General features: G+C 38.1%; 2 protein-coding genes across 2 annotated transcripts in view; one reads left to right on the top strand and one right to left on the bottom strand.

Moving 5' to 3' along the window:
* ACSS3 (acyl-CoA synthetase short chain family member 3) overlaps nt 1–5,083 on the top strand; it is a 248,451-nt gene extending 243,368 nt beyond the window's left edge. Inside the window, exons 13-15 of the mRNA XM_044679177.1 lie at nt 489–588; nt 707–882; nt 3,857–5,083. Of these exons, the coding sequence (XP_044535112.1) occupies nt 489–588; nt 707–882; nt 3,857–3,925 (345 nt within the window). The 3' untranslated portion in view covers nt 3,926–5,083. The remainder of the gene's footprint in view (nt 1–488; nt 589–706; nt 883–3,856) is intronic.
* Nucleotides 5,084–12,181: 7,098 nt separating this feature from the next.
* Nucleotides 12,182–21,243, bottom strand: part of PPFIA2 (PTPRF interacting protein alpha 2) — a 608,808-nt gene continuing 599,746 nt past the window's right edge. The window contains exons 27-29 of the mRNA XM_044679176.1: nt 20,281–20,349; nt 14,003–14,162; nt 12,182–12,276 (exon numbers count right to left, since the gene is read on the bottom strand). Coding sequence (XP_044535111.1) covers nt 12,218–12,276; nt 14,003–14,162; nt 20,281–20,349 — 288 coding nt within the window. The 3' untranslated portion in view covers nt 12,182–12,217. The remainder of the gene's footprint in view (nt 12,277–14,002; nt 14,163–20,280; nt 20,350–21,243) is intronic.

Raw genomic sequence — 21,243 nt, 5'->3', positions numbered from 1 at the left:
AGATATATGGAAATAGAAAACGTCTTTCTTATTTCTATTTATCATTGATTTCTTTCCTGGGCAAGGCTGGCTTTTGGGCCACTTTTCTCCCAGAAGTCCTCTGCTCTCCAGCCCGCCTCTGCAGTGTGTCATCGTGCCTCATGCCGAGGGTGAATTGTGCTGTCGCGACCTGTTCTCCAGAGCCCTTTGCTAATTGGGCACCATTTGTTTATATCTGGCACCTACCGTACATTTTCGCTTGCTTCATTATTAAGTGGCTGTAATGAGGAAAATAATCCCCTTACTTGGAAATAAGCTAAGTGATTTGTCTTAATTATTCTCAGCACTCAGTGGCTACCTTGCGGTACCTGAGCAGATGCCCTGGTGGGTAATGATGTTGGGGATTAGCTGTTGTTTTCAGGGAGGTGGCTAAAGGCTCATTTCTGATGTCTCTGCCATTTTTTTTCCTCCTTTGACGGCCCCGAAATTGATCTCTTTCTGTCTTTCAGTCGGTCCTTTCCCACGGTTCTGTAGCGGACTGCGCTGTCGTAGGGAAGGAGGATGCTCTAAAAGGTCACGTTCCACTAGCCCTCTGTGTCCTGAGGACAGGTGAGGAGCGCTCTCGCCCCGCCTTCCCCCTTACCTGGGTGGCCTCGAGGGTGGCCTCGTGTGCTTAAAGAGTCCCTAACGTCACCCGGCCTTCACAACTGGAAAATGTCTTTCCCAGGCATAAATGCTCCCGAGGAGAAAGTTCTGGAAGAAATCGTGAAGCACGTAAGAGAAAACATCGGCCCCGTGGCAGCTTTCCGACACGCGGTTTTCGTGAAACAATTACCCAAGACCCGCTCCGGCAAGATCCCGCGCTCTGCGCTCTGTGCTCTCGTCAATGGCAAGCCTTACAAGGTAGCTGGCTGAGGACCTGTAACGCGGACTTCTGCTCGTGTTTCCCCTTTTATTTGATTGTTCCCAGGAAGATGCCCCATCCAGCCCGTTCACGTTCTCCACAGCTGAATTCCAGCCTCCGCAACCACCCCTCCGAGATCTTTATTAGTATCTCTAATACAGCCTTCACGGAGGGGCCCCTTCCCCACCCTTGTTTCTCAGGCTTTTAGCCAAGCGTGTCTGGGGTGCAAAAGACTCATAAATACATGGAATGCCACCAAACTGAATTTGGAAAGGAGATGTGTGTTGTGACTGATAGGCTTAGCAGAAATAGGAAATTAAAAAAAAAGATGCAAATTGATGAAGGCGCTTGTGTTTATAGTTCTATCACAGGAACAGTAAAGCATCATGCATGGCTAGAATAATGGATCTCAAATCAGAAAGGCTTGAGTTTAAGAACTGCCTCCATTCCCAGCTATGTGACCCTGGGCAAGTCACTTGACCCCCATTGCCCACCCTTACCACTCTTCTACCTAGGAGCCAATATACAGAAGTTAAGGGTTTAAAAAAAAAAAAAAAGCTGCCTCCAATGTTCTCTAGAAGTGCCCCCAGATAAAGAACTGCATCTTCTCTGAGCCTTGGTTTCTTCATCTGTAAATTGGGAATAACAGTACCTGTGGTATCTGCCTAATCAAGGTTGCTATGAGATTGGCAGTGGATAGAGTGCCAGGGCTAGAGCCAGAAAGACTCATCTTCCTCAGTTCAAATCTGGCCTCAGACACTTACTAGCTGCTATATGACCCTGGGCAAGTCACTTGGCCTTGTTTGCCTACAGTATCTCATCTATAAAATGAACTGGAGAAGAAAATGGTAAACCACTCTAATATCTTTGCCAAGAAAAGCCCATGCAGAGTCACCAAGAGTTGGAAATGACTGAAATGGCTAAACAACAGCAACATGTTATAACCCTGCCAACATTTCAGCAGTGACTGCCCTGACAGACGATTATAAAACAAAGAGCATATGTGTCCCTTGCTTATAGCAATGATTATGTAAAAATGTTTTCCTTTCAAGGAAATGCAAGATAATTAAAAACAAACACAATGCCATTTATAGCAATGACTGCAATGAAGGGAAACAATGTTTAGAATAGTTCTTTGAGGTCCCTTTGACAAAATCGTGACTAGAGAACTTAAAGATCATCTTGTCTGAATACCATATTTTACTGATGAGTAAACTGAGGTCCAGAGAGATTAAATGAGTCATCCAAGGTCATGCAACAAATAAGTATCAGAGGCAGGGGCACAGGATCATAGGTTTAGACCCAGAAGAGAACTAAAGGAACAGCCAATAGAATGCTCTCATCTTATAGATGAGGAAATTGAATTTGAGTGTTTAAATGACTTGCCTGTGGTAGAAAGGATCAAAAGCAGGATTGAACCCAGGACTTTCTGACTCAAAGCCCATCATTCCAACAACCCATTGCTTTATTTCTTTTTTTTAAACTCATACCTTCCATCTTGGAGTCAATACTGTGTATTGGCTCCAAGGTAGAAGAGTGGTAAGGGCTAGGCAATGGGGGTCAAGTGACTGGCCCAGGGTCACACAGCTGGGAAGTGTCTGAGGCCAGATTTGAACCTAGGACCTCCCATCTCTAGGGCTGGCTCTCATTCCACTGAGGTACCCAGATGCCCCCCCCCCAATCCAGTCCTTTAATGTTTCTGTGATGGAACTACAAGCAGAGCTCTTTCATCAATAGACAATTTTGACTCCCATTTTTCTAACTATGACTCAACCTTGAGACTATTATCCTAGTACAAATGATTAAATTGATAATGAACATCTAAATTAAGAAATTTGCAAATGAATTTTCCTTCCTATGGGTGATTAGACTAATTAGCATCTTGATCTAGACCAGGGTTTCTTAATATTTTTGTATGTCCTCAACTCCTTTGGCAATTTGTGAAGCCAGTGGCTCTCTTCTCAAAATAATGATATTAAACATAAAATACACAGAATTGGAAGGGAAACCCATTATGCTGAAATACAATGATCAAAATATTTCTAAAACAAAATATAACAATATCAATTTAGATACTTTTGAAAATAAAAATACCTAAAATTATTAGAGTATTTTTAAAAAATATTAACTACTGAACTAGACATAATATTTGCATGTCTCTTTAGCTATATAGAAAAATACAGACATACATATATCTGTATTTATATGTCTGTGTATTCCTTTCACATGTATTATAATATTGTTGTTCAGTCATGTCTGACTCTTTGTGACCCCCCCTAGACCATTCATGAGGTTTTCTTGACAAGGATACTGGAGTGGCTTGCAATTTTCTTCCTCTAGTGGATCCTATCCTCAGGAAATCAGAGGCTAAGTGACTTGCCCAAAGTCATACAGCTAGCCTGTGCCTGAAGCCGAATTTCAGGTCCAGCACCTTATCCACTGAGCCATCCAGCTACCTCTTAGACATTGACTTGCCCAAAGTCACAGCTAGAAAGTGTCTGAGGCTAGATTTGAACTCTGGTCTTCCTGACTCTAAACCCAATGCTCTTAACTATTGAGCCATAGCTGCTGTACGTATTATAATATTATATGCTAGTATATATTAAAATATTAGGATTTATAATTAAAAAAAGAAGAGGGAACATTCAGTTCCATCCTCAATTTTAAAAAAGTGAAGAAAAACTGCCTCCCAGTCATCCTCATAAACATGATCATGTTTCCTCTATGGGCATCTGTTTAATGGGTGATAGGTATGGCCCTGTGGAGGTCTCATTTCTTTGTAAAATTTTCAATAGTATAATTCTTTTTGTTCTAATAGAAAGCATTCAGATAAGTCAGGATCTTTGGGATCCTTCCTTTGACAAATTTTCAAGCCATCTCAGAGAACAGGGAGCCTCGAGGTGCCTACTGAAGTGCAAAGGGTGCCGGGGCATGGCATCAAGGACACTGGTGACTCTCTGCTTTTCCTTCCAGATAACTCCCACAATTGAGGATCCTGGTGCCTTTCACCATATAGAAGAAGTCCTGAAACGGACATCCTGACTTCTTTCCTGCTGTTCAAGTCTGCATACCAATGGAGAAGAAAAGTTACTTCCTCTACAGAAATAGGTGGAGAATTGGCAGAGTTACAAAAGCAACCTAGTTAGAAAATAGAGGTTAATTATGTACAAATTATGGCTAAGGAGCATAGATGAATGGAAGGTCTTAATTGACTGTGCCCATGGCTATCAGTTACTTGTTGTCTTAGTATTTTAATTAGCCCTTGAGTTTTTAATGCATTTATTGCTTTATTTAAAATAATTCTCCTCAATTCTAGTATGAACCTAACGAAGTCATAGATTGTCAGAGCTGGAAGGAGCTTAAATGTCATCTTACCTTCCTGCCACCTCTCCTTTCCTCTAATTTTGTGATGGAACACATGAAGCCAAATTTAACTTTGGCCCATTTTCTTGCCTTTTGTTCCAATTTACCTGCCTTTGCCCCTGCCCCTAAGAAGCAAGTTAAAACTGTTAGGAGTTTGGCACAGTAATAGATGTGAAGACTTAGTTCACATGACAGAAAGAGTAGGACAATCCAGACTGCGTGGGAAGGGAACAAAAATTATTCCATTAGAGTTTGCAGGACATCATAATAGTGTTTGTCATACATATACAGCTGGTAGAGAGACCTCAGACATCTATTTTCATTCTTTTATTTTATTGAATGGAAAAACTGAGTCCACAGAAGAAAGGTGACTTGCCCAATGTCACACAGGTAGTATTTGAATGCAAGTCTTTGGACTCTAGAACCAGTGCCTTTTCCACCGTACCATGGTGCTTCCAATGCTAAAACGCCTTCCATGGTGCTAAAAATAAAATGGACCAAGTGAGGCTTTATTAGAAAGTCTAAATATTAGTCCATTCATATCGATCAAGAATGGGTAACATAATGGAGTTTTCTGATAAACCAAATTTTCTGATAAACTCAATTTTAAACAAACAAGGATGCAATGAAATGTACTTACTCCCTGTAAGCTGTGAGTAGTAAACTATATTGTGTACCGCTTCATCTTTGATGATTCACTGGGTGCTGTAGGATGTTTCAGTGCCTCTGGGTCAGGAGAATGAATTAGCACTGCTGTACGGAGCTATAGTTTTATTTTTAAAAAGTCATAGAGAATTAGACTTTGAAATTTGCTATTTGAATAAACCTGTCCACTTATTTACTTGTCTTTTGTATCTCTTACAAGTTGGTTATCCCTTCCACATCGTGACTTTGCACTTTGTGTTTTCAATAGATCATGGTCAGTACAAGAAATTAAAAAAGGAATATTTGAGGAGTTTTGGCAAAGCTACAGACAACACACAAAGGCCAGCAGATGACAGAAAAAAAAAAAAAGAGAGAAACTCTGAAATGTAGACTTAAGGCACTAAATACACCCCATAAAAGGAAAAGGAAAAAAAATCCAATTTCTTCACTGGTACAAAGGGAGGGCCAAACTTTTTACACAGATTTTCCAGATTGCAAGGGTGCAGGATTCCTAACCCTTGTTATGTGGAAAGGATAACTGTAGTATGTACTATGTAAAGAAAAATTGGAATTTCAGGGAAAATGTACACTTACTATACAGGAAGCTCTTAGTTTAAATTGTCTCCATAAATGATGCAAATAGGAATGATCAGGTTTCCTAGTTTTTCAGTTTGATTCAACTTATAGTAAAGTACATAACTTAATTAGAATTTTAAAGGAATAAGTGGTGTTTTTTTTTTGCCATTTCATGTAATTATTTCAGCTCCAAGTCCTAACATTTAAAAATCACTTTTTCAGGGGGCAGCTAAGTGGCTCAGTGGATTGAGAACCAGGCCTAGAGATGGGAAGTCCTGGCTTCAAATCTGGCCTCAGACACTTCCTAGTTGTATGACCCTGGGCAAGTCACTTAACCCCCACTGCCTAGCCACTGCTGTTCTTTTGTCTTGGAACCAATACACAGTATTGATTCTAAGGAGGAGGGTATGGTTATTTTTAAATCACTCGTTTTTATATCTTTAAAAAGTTATCTTTTTTTGAATACAGTTATGTTGATGAAAATGTAGAATTCTATTGGAGAAATAGTTTCTCCATGCAAGCACCCAGCTTCCATAGAGTACAGTCCCAGCGAGACAGAGAGGAAGAGCAATAAAAACCAATCCTTATATAAAGGCACATTAGGTAGGTCTCTGTGACTGAGGATCCTAGCAATGACCCACATTGGGAGGAGCAAGACTGAGAAGTTTTCTATTGTTCCTTATCAGTCAGATTGCTGGTCCATGGTAATAGATTTCTATAGGGAAACTTTAGTTTATTGAAAGCAGCATTTAGAGGATGTCTATCAGGGCAATTCTTCATTATCATCCCTTCCTCCCTCATTTTAAACATAGGAATTGTTTGTAAGACTTAAGACAAAAGCTTTGAAAAGTGAATCCTGGAGCAATTCAGCTTCAAGTCATTGTAGGTAGCCTCAAAATCAAGAAAACCTGATTTCAAGTCCAAAGCAAAGACCTCTCAGTCCTGTAAGTCTATCGATGTAAATCCAAAAAAAGATTCTGGGAGGGAATCGCTTCATCTCAGGCTTCCCCAAACCAGGAGTACCAACTCCCCCTACCCCCCAAAAAAACGGGGGTGGGGCAGAGGCACTAACTTATACATAGGAATCTTTGCAGAACACTATTCACTTAGAAAACCACAAATTACCATTAACTATGTTTTATGGTGCTTTTATTTTGTTAATTTCCGATCCCATTTTAATCTGAGTGGGCGGGCACTGGGGAATGTGGCGGCCCAAAGGCCCTAGTGTTTGACTCCTCCGCCCTAGACAATGAAAGCGCAGCTCCAGGGTTTATTTCCCTGGTGTGGTGGAGGTGCCTGTGACTTAGCACCAGACTCTTCCTTTAAGGACAAGGGCAAAGAATGTTGAGATGCCGGGCTACCTTCCTACTGGAGGAAATTTCTTTTCAATTACTTTTAATTTTCTTATGAAAAAAAAAAAATCCTGTCCAGTTCTTTTACGAAAATTAAATCTATCTCTTGCTGCTGTAACCAAGTCTAGAAGCTGCGGATTCAGTCAGGATGGAAAACTGTAAAACAACGTCTTTTAACAAAGCACCCCAAAAGGGACGTTTTCTTTAAACCAGCCTAAATTGTATGAAATCCTCTTACTGATAGCCCATGGGAGGATTCAATGGAGATAACTCCAGGGGTAAATGGAAGGATTGGGGGGGGGGGGGGCTGTGTCTTGGAGCTGTTACCTTCACGCCAGTGCTAAAAGCTAATCTCGGGTTCTGGCAGCTCCGGGAAGCCAGAGAGTCTTTTCCAAGGCGCCCTTGATTCCTGGCCAGCTTGTTTAGTAGAATTTCTTCTGAATTCCCTCCCTGGGCCTAACAGCGCTCTCTCCGGATGATAAATAAAATTGCCTCTTTCCTTACCTCCTGTACAAGGAACTACTTTTGCTTAATTGAACTCTCTGTAAGGCGGGACACGTGATTTCTGGTTTGCTTCCGCCAGAATTTTCCCTAACATTTCCAGTCTCCATCCGCAGACCTCCCAGGTCTGCTACAGGACTCTAATGAAACCTTTGCAAAGCCTTCGAAGGGCGCATCCCCCTGATCTGTGAGTTTAGCGCTCCCTCTAGTGGCGGAATCCGGTAAGACTCTGGTGCTTGGTTCGGTTTTCCCTGGCTGGTGTACCAGTGCAGTGCTGTGTGGCGCTTTCTTTGCATCTTTCCACACTACAGACTGTGTGTGACTGGCTTCAAAACAAAGAGCAAACACACGAGTGCAAGTCGTTTGTTTGGTTTTTTATTGACAATTGGGGGGAAATTCTCTCACCATTACCTTTCTACTGAAATCTGCCAAACAGAAGACAACAAAACAAATGTTATGTACGTGCAAACATTGCAAATGAAACTGCGAAAAGAAATAACTAAAAGACAGGTCTTGAGCTTCCGAAGGTCAAGCAGCGGAAAATTAGCATTTAGGTAAATGGCGTTATTAAATAGGTTGTACTTTGAAATTTCCCATGTAAACAAAGAATAAACAACAGTCACACCACCAAATAAAGCCACAGGGAAGAGTTGCTCTTCTATATTTTTATACACTATATACGTTCATTATTCTGTCTTTCAGTTATTTCCTCTGATAAAAACGGACTTCAGGGAAGTCGCAACAAGGCCATCTTGGCTAAAAGCTTATAACATTAGTCATGGGTCTGGCTAATGCCCTGTTCAAATGACAGACAAAAGGGGAAGGGGAAGAGGTGGGAATTTCAGTGGGTTTTTTGTTTGTTTGTTTGTTCTTACAGTAGGAAATTTGAGCCTCAGACTCCTTGCAGTGCTTACGGTTCACTGTCTAATGCTGGCTGGCGACTGAAGACCTTAGAATGAAAATGTGGTTGTTAGGAAAGAAAGGTTCTTTCTTGGTCCACAGGTAACAAGAAAAGATAATGTTCCTTATAAACTTGGTTTTTGAGTCATTGCTTTTGTAAACAGTTTGCTTGGTTTTGTGTTGAAAAGGATAGTGAGCCATCACAGTGGTTTTCTACAGGGATTGGGCATTTCAAGTTTGCCTTTGAAGGTCCATTTTGGCTCTGTTTCCAGGTTAAATCATTCAGTTGGATGGGATCAGAGGCAGGTGTCCAGCTTTTAAGTATTGACAGATCTGAAGGAGAAACGTGTGGAAGCTAACTCCAATAAACATGTTCATCTGACTGTTACAATCCAAAAACTGTAAAAATGGAATGATAAGATACAAACAGGATAATTGTCAAGTGCTTGCACTCAGACTCCATGAACCATAGATTTTTTATATAAAATCATATTTATATCAATTTTTACATAAAACTTACACATTTTAAAAGAAATACATACACAGTAATACATAAATGTTTAGTATATTACAGTAAAACAGATGGAACAATGTAAAAATGAGTGGTTCCCTTTTGTAAAACATCTGGTGTAAAGGATGCTTCTTTTTAAAATGACTTCAGCATTTTATTACAATTCTAGTGAACTAACCAAACAATGCATGGGAAAAGAATCACATTTTCAGCTTAATAAACCTTGACTTGTCATTATTTTCCCTTAGGGGCTCAACTGTCCAAGTAGTTTTTCCGAATCCTCTTCTAAGATGATAGTGCACTTCAGGTAGAATAGACTGAAAAGATGACATCTAAAGAGATAGTTAATAGAGAGTTATCAACTGCAGTCTAGTAATAATCTACTTGGAAGAGTACAATTCTTCTTACTTTCTTAGGAGTGTCTACCGAAGGAACCAGCTACCCTTAGACTAACACTCATAGTCTATGAGAACACCACATAATCATGAGTCCTAGCACCATTCGTATGTCCTTATTATCATTATCATTCTTCTTTTTTAATTGTTAGATTGAAGTTAGCATATAACATGAAAAAGAGTTTTTGATCCTGGTGAAGGTAAGTTCAGCAATATTAGACTTTAGGCAATTAGTGTGGCACAATGGAAATAATCTTGGAGTATGGACCATCTAGATTCAAATTTCAGCTCTTTTATTTTCAACCCATAGGATTTAGGGTCTCATTTTAAAAATGAGGTGATTGTAGTTTAAAGTGAGTGTTTGTAAATATATTTAAAAACTTTTTTTTAGTATCTATATTTTAATGTAGGGTTTCACTTAGCAATTCTTTGTATTTTATTTCATATTTAAAAACATCCATACACCTCAACATACTGCCAAAGGGGTTCACATCACAAATGATTGGGCACTCTTGCAACAATTCAGTATGCTGGCAGGAAGAAACAAATCTGGCTACTAATTTGCTTGGAGTCGGTTATATTATATTAAATTATTCTATTGAGTAACACATTAATTTGATACTATGTGAGTTTGAACAATTTAGTAATGCCACATTTTTGTTACCTTTCATGCCACTGACACTTTTAGAACCTGCTGCTATCCTGAGTGTTAAAATAATGTCATACAGTTGTCAAAATGGGCCAAAGGTGGCATTTCTTGACACGCCCTTGCCTCTCTTTCAATCAGTAATAAAAGTGAGTATTTCTGTTGCCCTTGGAGTTTTGCAAAGTGCTTTATATTGACCAAAATCTCCTGTTACCACTCAAATCATACAGGGAATTGAATAAACAGCATGCTCTGAATTTTCCCTAATGTATATATATAGATAGATAGATAGATAGATAGATAGATAGATAGATAGATAGATAGTGCTCATCTAAAACTCTCTTTATAGATTTACTATTGCGAATAAACATGCTTAGAACTCCCAAGGGACAAGATCCAGAAAATGCTAACTGAAACATTATGTACAAAACAGAATGTAACTAGTTAGAATAGAAAGATAAATGCTTCCATTAGTCAAAAGCAGCAAAGCACTGATGAACATATTAAGTATTCATTGTATAAAATAGCAAAATATGCAGTTCTTGGGGAAATTAGCATGTTGTATGTAGGATGTAGTTATTATAGAACATTATTCTGGAAAACCTCCTGTTTAATGAAATTATTATATGCTTCAGACTGTGCCCAATTAAATGCCAAATTATATGCAGTAATTACATTTTTAATGTTAGGGTTGCATGTTTTTAATTAAATCTCCTACTTGAATGGCTTTTTGATCAGTCTTGCCCTCAAACAATGATCCAAATCAGCTAAGAAAGCCAGCTGGCCCCCTTACTAGATATGAATAATCTCTTATACATTTGGTGGCACTTAGGGTTCAAGGTGATGAACAGGTAATACTAGATGAAGATACTTCTCATTCATTCTCCTTCCAACTTTCTTACCCTCTGGGAACACACAATTCTTTCTGAGAATATTTCCAATTATTTCCCCCCAAATCAGTTTTGTAAAATGCCACTCATTTCATGAAAATGCTAGACTTGGTTTTGTGTAGAGGGTTTTATTTTTACTTACCACATAAGTGTAGAAGGTAAGGGTATGTGAACTCCTTCTTGTGTTTGGGAGAATGGTAAAAGTAATTGATTCCAAGGGCAAAAGTGGGGCTCAATGGATAGAATGCCAAGCCTAGAGTTGGGAGGACTCGGGTTCAAATATGACCTTGGACATTTTCTAGCTGTGTAACCCTAGTTAAGTCACTTAACCCCAATTGCCTACCCTTTACCACACTCCTTCTTTGGAAATGATACTTGGATTGGTTCTAAGACAGAAGGTAAGATTTTAAAAGAAGATGTAATTGATTTGGTTTTGCCATGGTTTTTCTTATATACTGACAATTGCTGATTATTTACTCTCAAAGAATGTTTTGGGAGTAAATACTGATTCTATTTTACCACGATTGTTGTATTTAGGTGAACTCTGTTGTATTATGAATTTGGATATACCATGGACCAAAAGCACAACTCCCACCTAGAGTAAAAGGTCCTAAGCTAACAAAACATTTCCCAATACTACAGAAAAGTATTTTCTCTTTTCTGAAATTTTGTAACTTAAAAAAATTCGCTTCTTAGCATCATTTTGGTGAAAACTAAGTCAAGATGACTCTGTGCCAAGTAGCTTAAAACTTTTTTTAAACCCTTACCTTCCATCTTAGAGTACTGATTCTAAGACAGAAGAGTGGTAAGGGCTAGGCAAATGAGAGTTAAGTGACTTGCCCAGGGTCACACACCTAGGACATGTCCAAGGCCAGATTTGAACCTAGGACCTAGGACCTCCCATCTCTCTAGACCTGGCTCTCAATCCACTGAGCCACGCCACCCTTCGTAATTTAGTTTTTTTTAAGTATTTCATTTTCCCAATTGCCACGGGCTCTTTATCTGGGGTACATGACTTTTTAAAAAATGTTTTGATAATTACATTTCAATAGTATTGCTTTCCTTTGTAATCTTAAATATTTTATGAATTTTATTAGAAGATCTATGGTACTAAAAATGTTTCATATTGCCTCCCTAAGACCAAGGATGCCAAGCTATTTGTTTTTCCTACTTTCTCCCTCATTGGATGGGCTTCGTTTACATCAATCACTAGCTACCTCTCCCAGCAAACCAATATTCACTTATAAGGTATTCTCTCTTACTGATTTAAAGGACAGCTCCTAATTGGTTAACTATTGTGTCCCTCAGCCTAAATGTGAATACAAAATGGTGCCGTGTTGACATAGAACTGATGGGATGGTGGTGATCAAATGACAGGCCCCTGCGAGACCTTCAGCCACAGCAGACAGATGTTAATGGTAGTCCTGGATTTAGAAATAGCAACTACCAGCGAATGCCAGAGATGAGGGGGTAGGGTTGAAACCAGTTCCCCAGTCTTTGGGATTAAACAATAGCTACTCACAGCAGTTCAGTGCTGCCTCCTTTGATAGGCTTGTCAACATGAGTATGTGCGAACAGTGGAGCTGTCTAATCTCTGCAACCTCGATGAAGCAACTGTAAATGGAGAGAAGGGCTTTAGCAGGCCTGGGTGATGGAATACCAAACTCCTGAGTATAAGGGGGGTCCCCCCAAAAAAGGTAATTTTATGCTGACTAGTCTTGTTTTTGTTCCCCTTCAGATAGCCTCCAAATCTGTAAAATGAGGGGTTTGAGCTCAATGGCCTCTGAGACAATTTCCAGATGTAAAATTCTATTGTCCTATAATCCTTAACGTTTTTTGTAAGGCTCAACTTTGGGGAAATTAGCTTAGCTGAGTCTTTGGTTTCAAAAGCTCTACTGGCATTTAATTTCTTAAAATCTAGGAGAATGTCTTTTGGCTTCTAGGGCCATAGTGGATAGAATGCAGGTCATGCGGATCAGAAGGTCCTTGGTTTGAATCTTGCCTCAGACTGGTAAATGTGCGACCCCTCAGTCAAGTCACTTATCCCCACACAGCCTCAATTTTCTCATTCATAAAATGAGAAGGTTGAATTAGATTGCTCTGTTTCTATGATCCCTGAATCTCTTAGTCAAAGTATACCATATTACTCTCTGGTTTTGTTTATGGCAAAAAAAAAAAAAAAAAAAAAAAAAAAAACCCGGAACATTCTGGCAAAACGTAATTGATGGTATTTTTATAGTTCTACTGCATACTGATGACATTCTAGGTTTGGGTAACTAATAACTCTTAGGATGCAGTAAACATTCTTGAAACATTTTAATTAATGTTTTAATACATTTTTAAAATGAATTGATGATGTGGCAAAGTTGGTGATTATATCATAACGAATCTTTAAAAGGACTGGAATCAAGAGCAGAGGAGGGAAATGGTAAAGAGACCGATTTGATCTTTTGCTAGGAATAACTATCCAGAAGAATCAAATGCCTCAGGAGGGGATAGGAGCCCTTCATTGAAGATGTCCACCAGAGGCTAGGTAACTGCTTTTTGGATATGTTTTAGTGGGGATTCTTTTTTATGTGGCCTTGACTCAAAGGCTATTGAGTGCCTTTTAACTCTTCAAATTGTGTAATTCTATAAAAAAAGTGACAAGTGCAATTTTAGTCAAGATACAAGGAAGTTAGGACTCTCCCTCCACTTTAATATCTACTTGACAAGAATGATGATGATTCTTGTGACAAAATCTTTTACTCAAATTCAACAAATTTATGAAATGCATAACATTTATGCTTGCTGAGCCAAGTACTGAGGAGATACAAAGTTTAGATGCTTCTCCTTCCTAGCAGATGGTTTTTCCTTATCATTTATCTAGTAATATCCACAAGGAACTTCATAAAGTTTTTATTAAAGACTTTGTTCCTTCATCAGTGGGGATATACATACACATAATTATGTATATGTGCATATATATTTGATAAAGTTGGCTTATTGGTGTTAAACATGAAGTCTGAATATTTGGTAGAATGATACCAGGTTTCATTTGCTAAGAATCTTTCTCTGGTTAGATTCATTTTCTTCCTGAAATAGTTAGCTTAAGGAAATAGAAGTCTAAAGAGACACCGGATATAATGTTTTTCTTTCCCCAATGTAGCTATTAGCCAACCCTCTTGAATCTACTAATGCCCTGCATTTCAGAGTCAAGTACTTGCAATTTATTTAAGGGTTTGCTGAAAGCACAGAATAATTTTCAAAGGAAGGTAATAATCCATTCCTGAAAGTGATAATATGTACATTTACTGTCTTATCTTGTCATTTGAAAAACATAAGTGCAAAAATACTATACCGTCGGTGGCCATTTTCCGAGACTGCCCAGATGTGGTGGTTAGCCTAAATCCAGCTGGCAATGTTTCTGAGGAACCAGGCATCATGCTGATCCCATGGACTTCACGGGGAGGAAACTGTCTTCTCCACGATGACCCACGCCTGAAGTTCTTGTCATCACTCTGCCAGAGCAGATTTTTGAATGTGTTGAAATAAAATGCAATCACAATGTTATAAACTTCAAAAGAGGTATGGCTAGAGATACCATGTTTAGGTGTTTACTTTGTCCCTTCACCACTCCTTACTGTCAAGGATGTTGATTTCTGAACCTCTTGCTGAAAGAGAAGGCATATGTAGAAACAACTATGGAGCAGGGAAATGGAAGAGGGAGACTGGCAAGCCTTTGAAACTTTTTGTATTCTTCTTGGTATGATTCAGATCTGAGTTTGATTTCTGCTAGAGCAAGATGTTTTTTAAGGTAAATTTGAGGGTCTGGAATTGAGAACTCTGATCGGTTTCATTTCATACAGGCTGATTTTTATAATGATGAGATTATATAGATAATTAAAATTTTTATTATAGTAAATTCCATTTGACTGTCACACCTCAATACCTATGGTTTCATTAAAATATGTTTTAAAATGAGAAAGGCAATCTCTCCACGAGATCACTGGGCACAATACATGTTACACTATAAAGGGTAGATTTGCAAGGTGAGTGTCATAAAGGAGCGGGGTTAGATACATTCAACTTTGCCCCAGAGGGAAGAGCAATGGGCTATGAGTTATAGTAAGCCAGATGTTTGAAAGAATATAAGAAGGAAACACTTTTTGCCAAATTTAGCTACCCCAGAATGAAATAAATGGATTGCCTCTTGGGAAATAGTTGGGCAGGAGCCCTCACTATTGGTCTTCATAGAAAGACAGAATGACACCTTGTTACAAAGGGATTCTTCCTGATTTAGATAGCCTCTGAGCTTCTAGCCATCTCTGAAAATTTGTGATTTTTTTTAAAACCACCACTGTTTTCATTGGTTTGCAGCTAGCTGACTTGAAAATGACCTGACTTTGCTGGGTGAAAGAAGGGGAAAATATGACCCTGAAACATATTTGTTTATTCATTTAAGTATGTTTTTCTTATATCTTGGAAGTCTAGATAATATTATTATTGTTCTTTGAGAGCCTTACCTTTGACATAGAGCTGCTTTCAGAGGGAACGGCAATATGAATCTCAAGTTAAATTCTACTTTTTCCTCTCATGAGTGCTGATATGTCTTACTATTAACTATATCTATGTGACTTGAGTTAATGAAAGACACAGACCCCTGGAGGTGATAGCAATTTATTCTGGTCTTGTTTCTGATCCAAGTCTGGGAGACCTATTTAAGCTCATGTTGGCTGGAGTTTGACAGAAGATGGTATCTGGTTTCAATGATCATTTTGGGGAATGAGCATTTTTTAAGAAAAATTATTTGCTTTGAAGGAATTTATTTCATGAAGGTAGAGGAATATTTTAAATTGATGGTCAAGCCTCAGTAGAGCAATCAGGGGAACATGTTTCGTTGCCAAAAATGGAATAAAATTGGAAATTCTATTTAATCAGTATGCTTTTAACGAGTAACAAATTGATCCCTGGAGAGCTACTACTAGGCATAATCGAAAAATATTATATGGTCTCTATCTCTTGACTGGTTAAAAAAAACCCTATTAGCTTATTTAATACAAGCAACTGTGAATTTAGTATATACTTTTTAAAAAAGCTGTATATATTGGAGATTTTCATTTTCACATATAACCCACATTTACCATTCTTATATACGTACAGAAATGTATTTTTTTCATGTTCATTCAATACCCAAAACATTTTATGTAAATAGGAGGAAAACTGCATTTAATTTACTGCTATTAGAATTAACATTTTTCAGTTTGGGGAATTAATGACCAATGTTTCCCCTGGAAGGAGACTTTTCCATATAAACATAGTGATATATAGAAGCTTAAAGTATTTTGATTGTTGAATAAGGAATAATATTAACAGAATAGTACCTCGTTTTTCCAGTGACTTTCAGGTTTGCTTCCATTACTTTGGAAAGTAGCCATTCCTCTACTCAATTACTGAATGTTCAAGGCTACTGTGCACCCCAGAGCATTCTATTTTACACATGACATCCACTTCCTTATGTGATCAGGGGAAGAAATTTTCATAAGATAGCTTTCCTAGGTCACCTGTTAAGTTAGCCAGTTAATAAAAGCAGATCATAATTCTACTTATTGGAGTTGCTTCAAGGAATGGATTGTCCTGAATTTGTCAGTAAGGAAGTGGGAAGCAAATAATTTGACCTTATTTTGCATAGTATTATGAATTCTACTTTTAATACTAGGAAAAGGGAGAAACTCATTAAAATTCCCAGAGCCATTTAAACTAATAATTTTGAAACATTTATCTTTATTTTTTCATTTAGTCTTGTCACAAGGTAGACCCCTGTGATAATGAGATTAAATCTATCCTGCCCATCTTTAGATTTAATCACCAAAGGTGAAAACACCTCCATTTTGGGTGGTCTGTAACCCATGTGTGCTAGAGTAACAAATCAGAATTTACTGACTGCCTCATGGGTAGTCCTAAGAAAAGCGTCTGTTGTGATTGGACAGGTAAACTAAGAAGAAGCCACAGGAAGTGATGCAAAAGAGGCCCCTTTAAAAAGAGACCTCAGTCAGCTGGGCCCTCTCTTCTGGTTTGTGAACAGGACCTGAAGGAGGTTTCTGGTTCGTAACCTGGACCTGGGACCCTGAGACCTTGGTGAGGCTATTCTTAAATCTCTCTCTTAGAACTACATGTGGTGAGTGAAGAAGGCTGACTCCTTTAATCTCTCAGGAGGCAGTAGCCTCCTGGAGGCTCCCTTTATTGGGAGAAGCCCTTGTGGCTAAACCCTTGTTAACTGACTGGGCCTCTGGAACCCTGCCATAGTAAAGCCCAGACTTGAATACAAATCTCTTATTCTACCCTCTTCTCATCTCTCTACTTCTACTCTCTCCTATATTTTGTAAATAAATTCCATAAAAGTCATTTTAACTTGAGGTTATTCTTTAATTCAGGGACTGATAATTGTTCAATCCCCTGGTGACCAACCTTTTAATATTAACCCAATAAAAACCCCTTTTACAGCCTTACACCCCATACACTGGGGACTTCTTCTAGTTACCTGAGACATTTTAACTTTGATCCTAAAGTTTCAAAAGAATCTTTCTAAGAAATCTCAACCCAAGAAAATTAGTCTATTATAATATAGTATCAAAAGATTTGGGTTGTGGCTCTGCCATTGTTTGACCATGACCCTCGACTTCTACATTTCTAGAATGGAAACAGAACTTGTATGACCCACTTGGGATTACTGCCAAACATTATTTTTTTCCAGGAGATAACAGGATTCCAGGTAATAACAGGAGAGATTTGTGATTTTATCCATGTAAGAAAATCCCAGTAAGGAAACTCCTTCTAATGCATATTAATATCTACTCAACAACTTTTTCTTCTTGGAGAATTACCTGGTAGCACTGAAAGGATAACAAACTTTCCCAGTGTAGCACAACCAATAAAGATCAGAGATGAGATTTGTATATATCCTGCTTGGTGGCCAGCTCTCTATCCGTTAACAGTCTATCATTTAGCAGCCATGAAGTGATATATAAAACCTTACCTTTCATTTCGGAATCAATACTGTATATTGGTTCCAATGCAGAAGAGTAGTAAGGATTAGGCAATGGGGGTCAAGTGACTTGCCCAGGGTCACACAGCTAGGATGTCCCTGAGGTTAAATTTGAAACCAGGACCTCCATTTCCCAGGCATGGTTCTCAATCCATGAGAAGCTGCCCCCAATATTACTAGGTTTTAATTTTTTTGCAGGGGGGATCAGCTAATAAAAAGAAAGACAGGATATGCTTTGACTTCAGAGCATGGATTCTCAATCTGAAGTCTATAAACTTTAAAAAATTAATAAGCTGGATTTCCATATAATTGATTTGCTTTGCATTAAAGGTATTATTCTGAGAAAGATCCATAACTCAAAAATGGTTAAGAACCTTTGTCTTGCCATCCATTCTGGAAAGAACAATGGACGTGAGGCTGGGTTCCTGCTAGCCTATTAATATCTATATTGTGAAGTTTCAGTTTTGTACCTCTTTGAATCTCAGTTTTCTCATCTCTGAGACTCAAACTTTAATATTCAGATGACTGAATGCTTCTTATTATCTCTTTCACACATATAAGAACAATGTTTTCACTATTTAACGTACAGGATTGTTTTGTGGAATAACTTAAATAAGAACATATATGTAAAGCACTTTGTAACCATAATGTGCAACATTACTGCTAAGTGATATTATAAAGATTCAGGTGGAATATTTTTATTATCTAAGACTTTTTCCAGATTAAAGGATCCAGAATTATTTGGAACCAACATTTCTCCCTGTGCCACCTATGGAGCATTCTCAAGAAACACTAAAGGGCATCATCAGCAACTCCAGGCTTTGTCTACTGTCTCTGGCACATCTTACAAATAGCTACCATTTTCAGGGTTTCCAAAGGACCTAAAGCAGTTAAAAATCACTCAGTGGATAGTGTTGGGCTTGAAGTCAAGAAGCCCTGAATTCAAATGAAGCCTCCAACACTACCTGTGTAGCCACTTAACCCATTTGCCTTAATTTACTGGAAAAGGAAATGGCAAACCACTCTAATATCTTTGTCAAGAAAATCCCCAAGGACAGTATGGGCCAGGGACCTCAAAGAATTGGAAATAACTGAAGAACTACAAGTGACATACACATTTTGGTAGAATTTCAAAAAAGTTATTAATTCTATATTAAAAACTAACTAAAGTGGGGGCAGCTGGGTAGCTCAGTGGATTGAGAGCCAGGCCTAGAGACGGGAGCTCCTAGGTTCAAATCCAGCCTCAGACACTTCCCAGCTGTGTGACCCTGGGCAAGTCACTTGACCCCCATTGCCTACCCTTACCACTCTTCCACCTATGAGTCAATATACAGAAGTTAAGGGTTTAAAAGAAAAAAAAAACTAACTAAAGTTAGTTAATTTTATTTTAAAACATGAAAATTTCCCATTAAGATAATCCAATATTCAATTTTATGTTCTTGTGGGGGGGTCTGTGAACTATATCACAAATTGATTTTTTCAATATTTTGATACCAATATTTCAATGTAACTCTTTTACTTTGCAATCCTATGTACTTTTCAATGCATTTAAAATATTCTAGTTATAACAAAAAATGGGTAAGAATGCTAAATGACATCTAGAGTCTTTCTAAAGCTATACTTCTAAAAATTCTTAGATTCTTTGAACTGATATCCCAATTATTAGGACAGTTCCTATATCATACAAAATAACAAATATTTTGGGAAGTGTTACCTCCTTTTAATTTAATGGAATGTAATATAATATTTTTTTTTTATCCTGGGACTCCATTCTAGGAGCATAGGGCCACAACCAGTAGGCATTGGGTTGCTCAGGGTCACCCAGCTGGGAAGTGTCTGAGCCCGGATTTGAACCTAGGACCTTTCGTCTCTAGACCTGGCTCTCAATCCACTGAGCTAGCCCAGCTGCCCCTACTTTAGGTTGCAGTTTCTTTAGCAGATGTAGTTTTTACAGGGTGGGGTTGCTAGCCCCAAGCCCAACCCTCCTCCTTTTTCATCCGGGCTAGGGACTGTCCTTAGCCCAGGAGTGGTGAGGGTGGGCGATAGGGGTCAAGTGACTTGCCCAAGGTCACACAGCAGGAAGTGTCCGAGGCCGGACATATACATTATATATGTAATACAATATACATATATGTAAATATGCTTTATAAACCATAAGGGTTCTGTATAACTATCAGCAATTGTTATTCTTAAATTGTTTCAATATCACTAATTCCTGGAAAATTTTATTTGCTATTAATGAGTGATAAATTTCCAAAGAGTTAAATTAATTTAGGACCTTAGTTCAAGGGAAAGATAGGCAGATTTGGAGAATGAGTTCTGAGCTACTATTTAATAACTATGTGACTCTCTCTCTAATGTGTAATATACATGTCATTTTCCTTAGTTGGCAGATTTGTAAAATCAAGAAATCAGACCAGTTAACTGCTAAAGTTCCTTTCATTTCTAAGTCAATGAACCCATAATCATATTGAAGAATGAAAACTAGCAATGCATACAGCATATATAGAATAATAACAACTCCCCCCCCGGAAGTCTAAATATCCTTTATTTTCTATAAATTCTCTTCACTTAAATGAAACAAAAGGACTTACTTCATCCAGGCGCCGCTCAGTCCCCAGTGCCAAAAGATTATTATATTCTCTTTCAAGAATTTGTCTTGCCTAAAAAGAATAGATATAGTTACTGTCAACTAAATGATAGACTAGAAAATTATGTAAGTTATATTTACTACCTGATGCAAATATTTAAAATCTTGCTTTACTTATTGGCCCTTATTTAGACATAGGGAGAGGGCACAGTGAATAGAACACTAGAGCTGGAGTCAAAGACAGCTCGAGGCATTCACTAGCAAGTCAATTAACATTTATCTGCCGCATTTTTCTCATTTCTAAAGTGGGGCTAGTAAGAGCATCTACCTCTCAGACTTGTAATGATGAACTGAGACAATATTTATTAAGAGCTTCACATACCTTAAAGCAATTTTCAACCTGCAAAGTATTCAAGTATAGCCCCAATATTCTGTTTTTTGAATAATTATCCTAACGTTCCCCCTCTTCATTGTTTGCAGTGTCAAAAACAAACAAAGATGGAGGAATTCTGCCAACTCATATGTAATATTATATGAAATTCCTGTGGCTTATGGCTTTTATCTTACTCCAGTAAGATGTAAGCCTACTGGCAATTTAAGCAAAGTGTATGTCTATAGAATGTCAAAACACTAACATGAAGAGTAAAAGAGTTCAGTCATTTATCAAAGTCCTTTTTCTACATGATACCAAACATCTGGATAATTTTGCCAAGTTTATTTGGTTGAAGAGAGAGGTAGGATGAATTGCCCCTAATTTACATGAAATAAGCTGCCTCACAAAGTAGGGAGAGCCCTGGCACCAGAGAAACAGAATCTCCTTGACCATCTGTTAGGGAAGGTGTCCATCACTTACTTCATATACAGAAGAATAGCTTCATAATATAATAGTTTTTTCTTTCTTTCTTTCTTTCTTTCTTTCTTTCTTTCTTTCTTTCTTTCTTTCTTTCTTTCTTTCTTTCTTTCTTTT

Source organism: Gracilinanus agilis, chromosome 5 (assembly GCF_016433145.1).
Source record: "Gracilinanus agilis isolate LMUSP501 chromosome 5, AgileGrace, whole genome shotgun sequence".
Taxonomy (NCBI): domain Eukaryota; kingdom Metazoa; phylum Chordata; class Mammalia; order Didelphimorphia; family Didelphidae; genus Gracilinanus; species Gracilinanus agilis.
Note: the sequence above shows the minus strand (reverse complement) of the source record. Positions and strands in the feature narration are given on the sequence as shown.